At 47.4% G+C, this 14,002-nt stretch overlaps 1 protein-coding gene across 2 annotated transcripts in view; it reads left to right on the forward strand.

Moving 5' to 3' along the window:
- Positions 1–14,002, forward strand: part of ATP9A (ATPase phospholipid transporting 9A (putative)) — a 132,110-nt gene that overhangs the window by 60,807 nt on the left and 57,301 nt on the right. For both annotated transcript variants that reach the window (XM_059038930.2, XM_067013810.1), the window contains exons 10-13: positions 2,664–2,740; positions 4,500–4,660; positions 7,014–7,156; positions 8,137–8,249. In XM_059038930.2, coding sequence (XP_058894913.2) covers positions 2,664–2,740; positions 4,500–4,660; positions 7,014–7,156; positions 8,137–8,249 — 494 coding nt within the window. The remainder of the gene's footprint in view (positions 1–2,663; positions 2,741–4,499; positions 4,661–7,013; positions 7,157–8,136; positions 8,250–14,002) is intronic.

Here is a 14,002-nt window from a genome sequence, read left to right on the forward strand (position 1 = left end):
TGGAGGATACAGTTGCCATGGTAACCCCACACGGTGCTGCTAAGCTGAGGAGTCACTGGGGTGAAGATGGGGAAGGGGATGGAGGCGGCCGGGGTGGTGTCGGCAGAGAAGGAGCCTGGATATTATGGATCCCAGTTCTTCTCAGACTCTCTGTGGAGGAGGACCAGTTTCTTGTCCCCCTGGCCCCACCCATAATCAGTAGCAGATGGATCTGTGACCCTGCTGTGTGTGACCAGCATGCACGTTACGCCACGTGGGTCTGATGATGCCCAGCTGGTCTGTACCCTGTTCCCTGGCGCTTGTCCCGGGATCGCAGGCTCGAACGTCAGAACAGCGTCTAGTTGCTGTAAATGTGTCGAACACTCTCTCTCTGGGGTTCATGGTTTATCTTGTTGTGGATGGGGTCAGAGGAGTCACAGTGTTAGGTCTGACCCCAGCACCACCCTCTTCTGGAGGGTTCCAAAGGACTTGGTGAAATACGTGACCACAGCAGCCTGGCCGGTGGGAGATCCCAGCCAGCAGGATGGAGAGGATTGCCATGGTGGGCAGGCGGCAGAGAGTGAGAGCGGTGAGGGTGAGGGGGGCGCCGCAGGGGCCACAGCCTAGAAAGAGGAGTCAGAGGTCTGCGGGGTGGAGGGGCACGGGCCGGGAGGTCTTCAGGGGCTACCTGGGGACCGCGATGAGTGGAGAGTAGGAACCCGGCTAAAGGGAGTGGCCGAGCTCAACATCTGCTGGTGACGCGGTGAGGACCAAGCAGTCGGTGGCACCAGGTCTTCCGATTTTCCAGAAGAAGAGCCAGAAATCCCTATGCTTTATAGGAAAGTTCCTGCATCGAAAGGTTGGCACCTCATTCAAAACCTTAAGAGCCCTGAGCCGACCAAAGCAGCGCAGCTCTGTGCTGCTGGAGCGCTCCCTCGGGGCGGCCGAGGTCAGGGTTAGCGTCTCCTGGAGGTAGTTTTGCTCGGGGCTGTTGCAGAGAAGGGCATTTCCAGAAGCCTCTGAAGGCGTGGAGATTGGCCCGTGCCAAGTGGGGGACACCGCCCTTGGGGGCCCCTGTTGTTAGGACCCTCTCAAACCCTGGTTGTTGGGAATTGAGACCGACCCACGTCTGCCCCGGGATGAGTGCCACGGCCGTGCGGCTGCCCCTACTCGGCCCAGGCTCGGCTCCCACCGTCCGACCATCTGCTGGGGGGGACGGGCCTGCGCTCGCGGGAGCTGCCAGCTGCCCAGGAGCGGGCAGGCGCCCTCCCCAGCCCGCCATCTGCTGAGTGCCTCTCCGGAAGGGAGTTGCGCCGTGCAGAACACTGTGTGCGTCAAGTCGGGCCGGGGGGGACACCTCAGTGTTTCCCCCCAGGAGACACAGCCCTAGCGCTTCGTCTGGGGCTGGGCTCTTTTACCAGCTCTGTTTAAACCTCTTTAAACAGAGGTTTAAACACCTCTTGGTGTTCCAAGAGTGAGGGGCCAGCAGAGAGAAGGTTAGGGCTTTTCTTTATCCAGCGGAGACCAGATTGTTTGTACTCCTGGGGTCTTTGCTGAGCGCTTGGCTGGGCTGCCCCTTCTCATGTTTCAGGTCTCAGCTCAGATGTCCTCAACTCAGAGACAGCATCCCTGGCTGCCCAGCACACGCCGGCAGCCTCCCCGGTCCACCCCTGTGTGTTCCTCTGTTCATTTCATCATGGTACCCACCCCTCTCCGTGGTTACTGGTGTCCTGCTGTCCTTCTTCACTGTCCGTCTTCCCCACTGTGTGGAGTGTTTCCTGGCACATGCTGGAAAGGGGAGACAAACGTCAATTTTTGATAGATATTGCCAATTTTCCTTCCAAAATAGGCTGTTCCAGTTGATACCTCAGCCAACAGCGTACATGGCAGCGTCCATTCCCCCACCTCTTGGCTAACACTGAATGTTCTCAGTCTTTTGAATTTTTATTAATAGGATGGGAGTGAAAATGATTTATTTGGCATTTCTTTGGTTTTTCACTAGATGAAGCGTCTTTTCTAATGTTAATTGGTCATTTGTGTTTCTTCTGTAAATTGTTTACAAGAATTGATATCTTTTATTTTTAATTATGCTGGGGGGATGGAAAAGAGGGGGTGGGGAAGTTGTCAGGAAAGAACTGTCATCTGGACAGACATCCCCCAAATGTTCTAGTTACACACCGAATCTGAGAGGAATCAAACTCCCTGAGAAGAACGTGCTCTAATAAGAGGGGTGTGTTGGTAAGTTTCCATAATTGTTTATGAAGTTCTAGGCATCTCTGGAAGTCTCTACCATCTTTCCTGCTATCGGAGGCTGCCGGACCCAACGAGCCAGCGCTCACCAGTGGAACTTTTAGCAGTCATGGGAATGTCCTGTATCTTCACTGCTCTGTATGGCCGCCACTGGCCTTCTATGGCTGTTGAACCTGAAATGTGGCTAGTGAAAATGGGGGACTGTATTTTATTTAATTTTAATTGTATTTAAATGTGAATGGCCACATGTGGCTAGGGGCTTTCCTACCCTCAGTGCGGACATAGTTCTTGGTTGGCCCCGACGTAAACTTTGCAGCATCTCACAGTGTGGATACTGATTTGAGAAAATATCCTCCTCAAGCGGGTCGGACTCTTCTGTCTGTAAGCCTGCCTGTCTGTACTCACATTTCTTTGGGTTGTTTTTCTCACCTTAGGTACTATTGTGGGTGTTGTTCTTTACACGGGGAGAGAACTCCGGAGTGTCATGAATACCTCAAATCCTCGAAGTAAGGTGTGTACAGAGTCACAGGATGTGTTGCCTTTGCCAGAACTTTCTGACCTGATGTAGTTTGATGATTGGTGTTGGTGGGGTGAGAAGCTAGATTTAAAAACAGGAACCCCTGACAGTGTGACTTCATTTATACAAACTATCTTTTCACTTACGTGTATGTGCATAGGTATGTGTGTATATATAGATACACACGCACAGTACATAAATATGTATTCGCATGTACAGGCAGCCTTTGGAGAGGTGATGGTTCTATTCCAGACCACCACGTAAAATGTGTATCACAGCAAAGCAAGTTACACGAATTTTTCGGTTTCCCAGTGCGTTTAAAAGTTATGTTTACACTATCCTGTAGTCTGTTAAGTGTGTAGTAAAAGCATTACGTCAAAAAAAACACAATGTACAGGGCTTCCCTGATGGCGCAGTGGTTGAGAGTCCACCTGCTGATGCAGGGGACGTGGGTTCGTGTCCCGGTCCGGGAAGATCCCACATGCCGCGGAGCGGCTGGGCCCGTGAGCCATGGCCGCTGAGCCTGCGCGTCCGGAGCCTGTGCTCCGCAACGGGAGAGGCCACAACAGTGAGAGGCCCGCGTACCGCTAAATAAATAAATAAATAAATAAAATAAAACCCAGTGTACATACCTTAATTTAAAAATACTTTATTGCCCCAAAATACTAACTTATCTTCTGGCAACACAGGGTTGCCACACACCTTCAGTTTGTAAAAATCCTCAGGATCTGCGAAGCTCACGGCAGTTAAACCAGGACAGCTTGTAAATGAATACATAACGTTTTAAAAGCTTTTAAGATGAACTGATGCGTCCTTACCGTTTGCCACGTCTTGTGCGGCATCCTTCACGTGCACCTCATTTAATCCTTACGCCAGCCTGTGCGCACAGGTGCTTCTGCAGCCTTGTCTTATAGAGGAGGAGTGGCCTGGAGGACCACGCTCTGGCCAAGCCGTGTAGACCTGGCTTCAAACGCACGCTGAGCTGCCATGGCAGGGCGAGCGGAGTCGGCTCTGCCGTCTGCCTGGTGGCCCTGTTACTGCTTCCTTCCCACCAGCACCCCCCCTCCCAGCTCCGCCCCTCCCCCAGTTTCTTGGAGTCAGAATATTGCAGAGTGGTTTCCTTTGTCAATACTCTGAACAGATGCCAGTCATTTCACCCTGCTGTTACAACCCCCACGACGACCGTCGTCATCACAACTATACATGTCACCTATTTGATGTTTTAGCTGTATCCGGGGCCATGTTCCTGCGAAGTGATGGGTTTCATGTGCTGGTTCCATTTTTAAAGAACATACGTTAAGATAAATATGTAGTCATTAAAATACTAACGTTCGTGAATGCAGCACCTAAAAATCAGGGGCCACCAGTGGTGTGTGCCCTGAATTTCCAGGCAATAGGGAATTAGTGTGTGGCGTGCTGCGCGGAGTTGTAGGACTGAGTCATCTTACAGGCCGCTGTGTGGGATGGTAGAGGCCACGCAGTGCACGGCATCGCTGAAGGCAGCAGTAACCCACTTATGTGATTCCAAGGCTAAATCTAAATTCATTAAGAGAAAATCGAAATCTGATTCATTGAAGTCCCTTGGATGTCGGTTAGCCTTTGGAGCCCAGCGTTCTCACCCAAAGATGTGGGGATCCGTGGAGCCCACTGTCTTGCCCGAGGTAGAGGTGTCATGGGGGAGGGACCAGTCCTCCGGGCGGGCTGTGGGTTGCACCAGCTAACCACAAGCTTCGCTCTGTGCGTTGTCCCACAGATTGGCCTGTTTGACCTGGAAGTGAACTGCCTAACAAAGATCCTCTTTGGAGCTTTGGTGGTGGTGTCTCTGGTCATGGTCGCCCTCCAGCACTTCGCCGGACGTTGGTACCTACAGATCATCCGCTTCCTCCTTTTGTTTTCCAACATCATTCCCATCAGGTGAGTGGAGAACAAGCTTGTGTTTAAGTGCTGCAACATTTGCTTCTCTCTCTTCATTCAAAGGTCATGGTTTTGCGGTTTTGAGAAGGAGCTGGGCCCTTTGTAGAGTGATGACCAAGGACAGGCAGGGTCAGGAGTGTAGGCGGCGCTCTGGCTGGAGCACTGGACGGGCACATTCCTCCCTGAACCGTCCTTTCTGGAATTACTCTCTGCTCAAAGGGTCTGGCCTTGCCCAGTCTCAGTGTACACAGGACATGCCATTTAGATTTCATCTTATTTACCAGCCCCAAGAGGTTGGTGGTGACCAGTGGGAGTGCTGTGTTGAGAAGGATTCTGAGCCTGAGTCTGGACTTATGGTGCTTGATTAGCAGTGGAAGCTTGGTGGCACATGCCAGACAATTGTTCGCTTACCTCATTTGAAGGCTGAATAAATGTTTTTTAAAAAAAACAAACAAACAACAAAAAAATATATATATCTAATAGATAGTCATAGTAGGAAAAACAATTCACAGTAGCCAGAGAATAAAATAAAAATCATCTCTAATCTCACAACTAAGTGATAATTGCTGTTAATATTTTGGGATATATGTTTTCTAGACAGATTTCTACTTTAGAGAAAGGAGAATTTGCTCTACATAAAAATCCACTCCCACCCTCTGCTTTTTTTTTTTTTTTCTAACAAAGGATGTGTTGCAAATAACTTTTCACATCAAATATACTTGCACACCGTCATTTATTAGAACTGCTGTAGTATGTATTCTATGCCTGATAATTTATTTAGACCCATATTGTTGGATGCTTGTTTCTACTTTTTCTCCATAATAAATGATCAGTAAATAATTATAAAATAAGCCATATCTTTTTCCCTCAGACTTCTAGTGCTTATAATCTCTCTCTTACACTTGATCTGTTGCCCTGTATTTTGTCTTGCTCTTTTGTGTATTTACATCATCACAGCTAGGCTTTGTCTTTTTCCGAAGACAGAGATTGTGGTTTTAGTACAACAGCATGAGTAGAAGAAGGGGATTGAACCCCAAGCTAGTGTGCTCTGGATGATGGTTTCGAAGAATAAATAAGTCTAATTTACTGCTAACAAAAGAGTGTTTGTGCTGTCATGTTGTGTATAATTGTAGTCTTTAAAGTTCTGTCTACCACATGACTGAAAATCGGTGCATTGAATCTGCATATAGGCCAGAACTAGCCCGTGAAATAGTTAGCAGTTTAATCAGTTTATAGGATTATGAATGAACTTGAAGATTTCTTTTTATTGTTTGCAATGAAATATTTAAAAATGAGTATAACACAGGGACTTCCCTGGTGGCGCAGTGGTTAAGAATCCGCCTGCCAGTACAGGGGACACAGGTTGGAGCCCTGGTCCGGGAAGATTCCACGTGCTGCGGAGCAACTAAGCCTGTGCGCCGTAACTACTGAGCCTGCGCTCTAGAGCCCGCGTGCCACAGCTGCTGAAGCCTGCGTGCCTAGAGCCTGTGCTCTGCAACAAGAGAAGCCACCGCGATGAGAAGCGAGCGCGCCACAACTAAGAATGGCCCCTGCTCACCACCACTGGAGAAAGCCCGTGCGCAGCAACGAAGACCCAACACAGTCAAAAATAAATAAATAAAAATTTTAAAATGAGTATAAGACATAAAAAGGAATATTATTCAGCCTTAAAAAGGAAGGGGGAAAAAAAAGGGAATTCTGACACATGCTGCAACACGGATGAACCCTGAAAACATTATGCTAAGTGAAATAAGCCAGAGACAAAAGAACAGATCATATGTGATTCCACAGTACGAGACCCCTGGAGCAGTCAAATTCATAGAGACAGAGAGTAGAATGGTGCTTGCTGGGGGCTGGAGAAGGGGAAATGGGGAACTACTGTTTAATGGGTATAAAATTTCAGTGTAGGAAGAGGAAAAAGTCCTGGAGATGGATGGTGATTATGGTCCCATAACAATGTGAATGTACTTGATATCGTTGAACTGTACACTTAAGATGCTTTAAACGGTAAATATTATGTATATTTTACCACAATGTAAAAAATGAATAAGGTATCAAAAGTACATTAGCTCAGAGGACTACTATTTTTTTTTAAGTAAGGCTAAAACAACTACCTTTTCAATATTTTAAAACTATCTTAAATTTTTATATTTTATTTTGGTCCATAACAGAATCACTTCATGGAAATTTGATAGTGGTGTTGAATCTGTGGATTCAGCCCCAGCAGTGTGCTTCTACAGGGGGTGGTGATTCCAGATGTTGTGGCACAAATGATGTGCATTTAGAGTCCTTGTTGAGATACAAGCAGTCTTATGGTTATCCCGTTAACCTGTGTGCTCTGGTTTTCTGACAGTCTGCGTGTGAACCTGGACATGGGCAAGATCGTGTACAGCTGGGTGATTCGCAGGGATTCAAAAATCCCCGGGACGGTGGTTCGCTCCAGCACGATTCCCGAGCAGCTGGGGAGGATTTCCTACCTACTCACGGATAAGACTGGTGAGTTTCCTGGGGCCCTCACAGGATTCAAGGTCGAAGAAGGTGCTTGGAGTCTCTTTCTGGAGGTGTTAGAGATTCATGCTGCAGCTCTTTTATTTTCTCCATCTTTTGACGATGACAGACTATTGGGTGATGATGATGATGATGATGATGATAGCAGCAAAGCCTTACTTCATGCTGATTATGTACAAAAGCACCATTCTGGGTATTTATAGTCACTTACTTAATCCTCCCCCGGTGTTGTGAGTTCGGGGGTATTAAGTGACTTGTCAGGAGCACATAGTGGCAGAAGCAGGCTTTGAACTCAGACAGTCTGGCTTCAAGTCCTGACCTTGAAACCACACCTCAAAATACTGCTCCACAGTTTAACATCTGTCAAGTTACAAGGTTGTCGTAGTGGCTGAGAGCAATTGCGGAGTGGGGAGACCTGGGTTTTAGCTTCCTCTCTACCATTCAGTGAGCATGGGATAAAAGGAAATCTATTGCAAAGATTCGGGAAATCAGAGCAAAACTTGGTTTCAGGAAGGAGAAGAACCAGGAAAGTTCTGGCTGTGTCAACATCAGGACCCCTGGGATGGTCTCCTGACTTGACTCTACTTATCCTCTGTCTATATGCCTGTCTGCTCAAGGTTTAGATTCCTTCAGGATAGAATCTGATTGGCCTCATGTATGTCACGTGCTGCCCTCTTGGCCAGTGGAATGAGTCAGGCACCCTGATTGACGCTCCCTCTGGGCCATCCCAGGGAACGAGGGTGATAATTCCCCCTGGAAACCTGGGCTTCTATTTTCAGAAGAAATTCTGGGATTCCGGGCTGACAAAATATCACAGGTGTCTCATCCAGCAGGAGCAGTGCTGAAACCAATCCGTGACATATAGTAAACTCTCAAAAAAAAAAAAAAAAAAAGCCAAGCTATCATTACTGTTAATAATAATAAGAGTTCCGGGATGTAGGCAGTTACTGATTTGTCTTGTGTTTCAGGAACTCTTACCCAGAATGAGATGGTTTTCAAACGGCTCCATCTAGGCACCGTGGCCTATGGCCTCGACTCAATGGATGAAGTACAAAGCCACATTTTTAGTATTTATACCCAGGTAAAGCCTTCTGTTTTGATACCCAAACAATTGTTTTACATTTATTAACACCTATATTGAGAAGAATTCATAATACCATATGATTCACTCATTAAAGGTGTACACTTCAGTGTTTTTTTGTATACTCAGAGTTGTATAACCATCACCACAATCAATTTCATCTTCATCACCCCAGAAGGAGGCCCTGTGCCCAGGGACAGTCAGTAACTCCTCACTTCCCCCCACCCCACCTTTCCTTCCAAACCCCTGGCAACCACTAATCCTTCGCATTTTGAATAGACCTGCATTTGAGGTTTTTTTCCCCGTCGTCCTCATCCCCAGGGGTAATCTACCGAAATACTAATGGATACTGGGGAAAACAGAAGAAAAAATTATTTGCTAGTAACTGGTGCCAGAAAGAACTTTGAGAACCTAATCGTTGGTTTTCCTTCAAGTTTACAAACATGCTTACTTTTTCCTTTTCCCCCGTTATGAGCCAAAGCAGCATAATTAATGGGCTGCTTGTGACATAATCACGGTATAACCGATCAGCTTTAGTTCCTCATCTCTTTTCAACTCAGCAATCTCATGGAAGAAATTTTCAGAGATGATGGTCAACTTATCTGCTCCTGATTCCCCCGCCCCTCACAAGGTTTTTCAAAACTGGTCATTTTTTTTTTTTTTTTAGAGAAAGGTATTACTTGTAAGTGTCCTAAGAGCCCTAAAAAGTTAAACCGGCGGGTTCCGCACCTTGGCTGCTCATCAGAATTACTGGTGATGTTTTAAATACAGAGTAAAAACAAAACAAAAGACATTAACCTGGGTCTGGTACCCTAGAGATTCTGAATGATTAAGATGACAGGAGAGTCTGGGCTTCTGTGTTTTAAAAGAAAGGAAGATGACAAAACAAACAAATCCCTTGGTAATTCTGAGACACACCCAGGGCTAAGATGGACTGCATTAGACCAGCTACGTGTCATGACACTTGTTTGGGGGCAATAGAATAAAAAGGCCATGTTTTGCTTAAATTTGTCCAAATAGATAATGATTCCATAGTCTGAAGGCCGATTAAAAATGTATTTTTGTGTAAGAGTTAGAGGTGGACTCTCTAAATGCTTTGTGATACAATTGTAGTCAACATTTAATTTGCCAGAATGTTCGCTAGCCTGCGCACCTGGATTTCCGGGGTATCTCCTGAAAATGGCAGGGCAGGGGATAGTGTGGAGGTGGGGGTGGATTTTAAGTGGAGAACAGTTGGTTTGATCCATGTCACGTCATCACCTACTACCAGCCGCGAAGCCCTTGTCATTCTTCTAGGCTCCCTGTGTGGCTTGTCCCCAAATGGTCCATTGTCCTTCTTCAAAGGTGGACTTTAAGACTATTAAAAAATCACAAAGACTTGGCTGGACCGAGAGGAAAAGCCAGTCAGCCCCTGATTCCTTTCTCTCTCTCTGACCCGCTTCCCTGTGAGGTGACGTGGTGTCTGTGCTGGGCTCTGTGTGTCACTCTTAGGGGGTTCCGCTCTTAGCCAGCTTCTGTCACCCTGTTGAAGCTGATGGCTCCCATGTCTGTGTCGGCCCCGCCAGGAGCGTTAGCCTGGAATACACCTGCATACTTGGCGTCACCGCTTGTGGGTCACGAGGACGGTGCACCCACCATCCCGGCGTTTTTCCTGCATCCCGTGCACTTCTCTAAGCTGTTCTTGTTTAAGCACCACTCCCATTTACCCTGTGAGCTCCGTCCGGGGATTTGGGAAGTACCCCTGCTTCCTGCCCTGTGACCACCTGCCTTCAGTCGTGGCTCTGCTCCCCCCGTATCACCTGTTTGGCCTTTTGTCTTCATCCCCTCTCTGTCACTAGGCAGGAGCTACACTCTCCCTTGCCTGGTGGTCTGCAGTGACCCCCCCCTCCCCCGCAGGCTTTCCCTGTTTCCCTCCCGGGAGCACAGGGTCGCCCTCGTACCGGAAGCTCCCTCGCAGGGCCTGAGGCTTCCGCATGGTCCAGCAAGGTCTGCATCCCCTGCTGCCACCTCTCCCGCTGTTCGCTCGCTCCTCCCGCTGCTCACTCGCTCCTCCCGCTGTTCCTCCCGCTGCTCACTCGCTCCTCCCGCTGTTCCTCCCGCTGCTCACTCGCTCCTCCCGCTGTTCGCTCCTCCCGCTGCCACTCGCTCCTCCCGCTGTTCCTCCCGCTGCTCACTCGCTCCTCCCGCTGTTCCTCCCGCTGCTCACTCGCTCCTCCCGCTGTTGCTCCCGCTGCTCACTCGCTCCTCCCGCTGTTTGCTCGCTCCTCCCGCTCACCCCGGTTACGCCACTGCCTGCAGCACTCAGGGCAAGGTGAGCAGCCTCGTGTCTGTGTCTTGGCATATGCTTCCCTCGGAACCATCGGTCCCAGTGCCTCCCGGGCCCCTCCTGAGGGGTCAGTGTGTGGATCGCCATGCTTCTCGACACCTGGCCGAGTCCCGCCTGCCTCTCAGCTCTGTCTCAGCGGTGCCAGCTGCCGACGGTCACGTTAGACAGCTTCGTAGACCTTGGGGTGCACCCTGGCGGGAGGCACACCCCTGCCCATGCTGGTGGTGGTTTTAAGAGCTTGTGGTATTGACAGAAGCCATCTTTTCTCAGGATATTTGTGTAGTTCAGCTTTTGTAGCCCATTTTTGGTTTAGCACAGGTAACGCTGTGTAAAGTCTTAGAAGTTCTTACCGTGAACTTTTTTTTTTTTTTTTAATTTTTATTTATTTATTTAATTTTTGGCTGTGTTGGGTCTTTGTTGCTGCACATAGGCTTTCTCTAGTTGTGGCGAGCTGGGGCTACTCTTCGTTGTGGTGTGCGGGCTTCTCATTGCGGTGCCTTCTCTTGCTGCAGAGCACTGGCTCTAGGCTTGCAGGCTTCATTAGTTGTGGCTCGTGGGCTCTAGAGCACAGGCTCAGTAGTTGTGGCGCACGGGGTTAGGTACTCCGTGGCATGTGAGATCTTCCCTGACCAGGGATTGAACCTGTGTCCCCTGCATTGGCAGGCAGATTCTTTTTTTTTTTTTTTTTTGTGGTACGCGGGCCTCTCACTGTTGTGGCCTCTCCTGTTGCAGAGCACAGGCTCCGGACGCGCCGGCTCAGTGGCCATGGCTCACGGGCCCAGCCGCTCCGCGGCATGTGGGATCTTCCCAACCGGGGCACGAACCCGTGTCCCCTGCATCGGCAGGCGGTCTCCCAACCACTGCACCACCAGGGAAGCCCGGCAGGCAGATTCTTAACCACTGTGCCACTAGGGAAGTCCTTACCATGGACTCTTAACTCATCACCCTTCCTCAGCAGAAGCTTGTAAATTGATTTGCCTGTCCCGGCCTTGGGTTTAAAGTAGCTGAGTGTGATGGGGAAAGACCGAGGCTGGTGTGTACACTCCACCCCGTGAGGCCACGTGCATCCTTCTCTCGGGACGTCGAAAAGCCCTGTGGTAAACACATGACTACTTTTGTGATGACAAGTACGAAGGCTTTCCTGTGGTTTTTAAACAGCTTTATTGAGGTATAACATACATACCATAAAATTCAGCCATGTTAACTGTAGTAGTCAATGATTTTTTTCGGTAAATTTACAAAGTTGTGGAACCATCCCCATAATCCAGTATTAGACCACCACCCCAGATGCTTCTCCTGAGCCCGTTACAGCCATTCATCTGACTTTTAGAGTTTAGTAATAGGATGTTATAACAGTGTCTCCTAAGGTAGAGTGTGTGGAACTCCTGGCTCAGATCGCTAGGGACAGTCAGAATCTCTAGGAGTGGTGCGTGGACCTACAGTTTTAACAGGTGAACTAGGTGATTCCCAAGTAAAACAGAGTTTGAGAATAGGTACTGCACATCTGAGGTTCGCCCTTATTTTTCAGAATGTCAGTGTCTAAATCTGTGAACTCCAAAACAGAGTTTGCAAGGAGACCCATTGAGGTGCAGGAGGAAAAGATTAGAATGTCTATTCATGTTTCATTTTTGTCTTCAAAATTAAAGCAAAATTTAAACTTTACTAATAGCTTTAAGATTGACCCTGGGAACCTCCACTCCATATATCAGATGAACTTTTATCAGGCACAGTCCTTGAGGTGTCCTGCAAAAGGAGTTGGAATTCTACGATTGTTTATTTTCAGAACATTGAAATTCAGATTGTGTTTTATGAGTGTCCAGGTGACTGATTTTAGGGATGTTATTTAAAGTAATCTCGTAAAGAGGAAAGAGGGCAGGTGGCTTTACAAGATTCCTGCAGGGAAACTCCAGATGATCAGTACAAGCCCAGGTGAACCACAAGGAAATGGCCAACACATGAGATAAACCCATGACAGGCTAAGGAGATGTGATGAGTTTTCCTCTGGCTTATTCATTTACTTATTGGCACCTTTAAAAAACTGAGAGAGAATTCACAAACCATAACATTTACCCATTAAGTGTACAGGTCAGCGTTTTTTAGTATATTCTCAACATTGTGCGATCGTCACTGCTATCTCATTTCAGAATGTTTTCACCAACCCAAAGAGGGACCCCTGATCTCTTAGACTCCCACCCCTCCCCCATCCCCTGGCAACCACCCGTCTACTTTTTGTCTCTGTGGTTTGCCTGTGCTGGACATTTCAGATGAAGGGAATCAGTCAGTACCTTTTGCACCTGGCTTATTTCACTTGGCCTGGCATCCCCAAGGTTGCAGCACGTGTCGGCGCTTCATGCCCCTTGTGACAGAGATGACAGTTTGAATCTATAAATAATTTACATAATTATAATTTAAAATCTGTAATTCTCAGTGCCCCTTATCCTGAGTATATGTTATTTTGAGGTATTAGCTAATTCTGTGAAATACACTCTTCTCATTTTTATCATGTGATTTTATTTTTATTTTTATTATTTTTTTGTGGTGCGTGGTCCTCTCCCATTGCGGAGCACAGGCTCCGGACGCGCAGGCTCAGCGGCCACGGCTCACGGGCCCAGCCGCTCCGCGGCATGTGGGATCTTCCCGGACTGGGGCACGAACCCGTGTCCCCAGGGAAGCCCTATCATATCATTTTAGAATTTTTTTGTTGTTTCATGCACAATACAATATTTATACAATTTAAATATACATGTGTGGAAGGTACTTAAATTTTTTCTCAACACGTTCAAAGTATTTTGAGATGACTAATCTTTATTACCTGGAATATGTAGTCATCTATTTTATTTTACTCCCCTCAGCAAGTGGAAATATCTTTAACCTTTATTAATATATGTATCTGAAAAAACAAAGGATGACAGTGGGAAGTGAGAGGCTCGTGGTGTCCTGTGTCAGAGAAGACCAAGACCAAGAGTGTTCTTCTAGGCTGTTTTGTACATGTAAATTCTTACTTTTCAAGAAAACATAGTTCACATTATTGCACGTATTTTGATCTGTGAACTGTGATTTTTTCACTTAACATTTTGTCTCTGATATTGTTTTAGGATTTGTTGGAGCTGGAATTTACTGACCACTTTTTTCCTTTTCTTTTTAATGAGTATGTTGGTGAATGTGTGAGTTTGTGGTTTACTTTCCTGCACAGGATATGTGCACACAGGATGCATTTGGCTGTCAGTGCTTGCTGTGTCCCAGATAGTGTACCTCTTGCTTTCTGCATCCATAGGAAACAGAGAAGGTTATGTTTTCTCGAGGAAGAATTTTTCATCTGTGTGTTTTTCTCTGGGACACAGAGCTAACTTTGTTTTTTTACTGATTTAAGAAATTCCTAATACTTTCTTAGGATACATTTTTTTTTCCTGCAGAAAAAATAAACAAC

Source organism: Kogia breviceps, chromosome 14, assembly GCF_026419965.1.
Source record: "Kogia breviceps isolate mKogBre1 chromosome 14, mKogBre1 haplotype 1, whole genome shotgun sequence".
NCBI lineage: Eukaryota > Metazoa > Chordata > Mammalia > Artiodactyla > Physeteridae > Kogia > Kogia breviceps.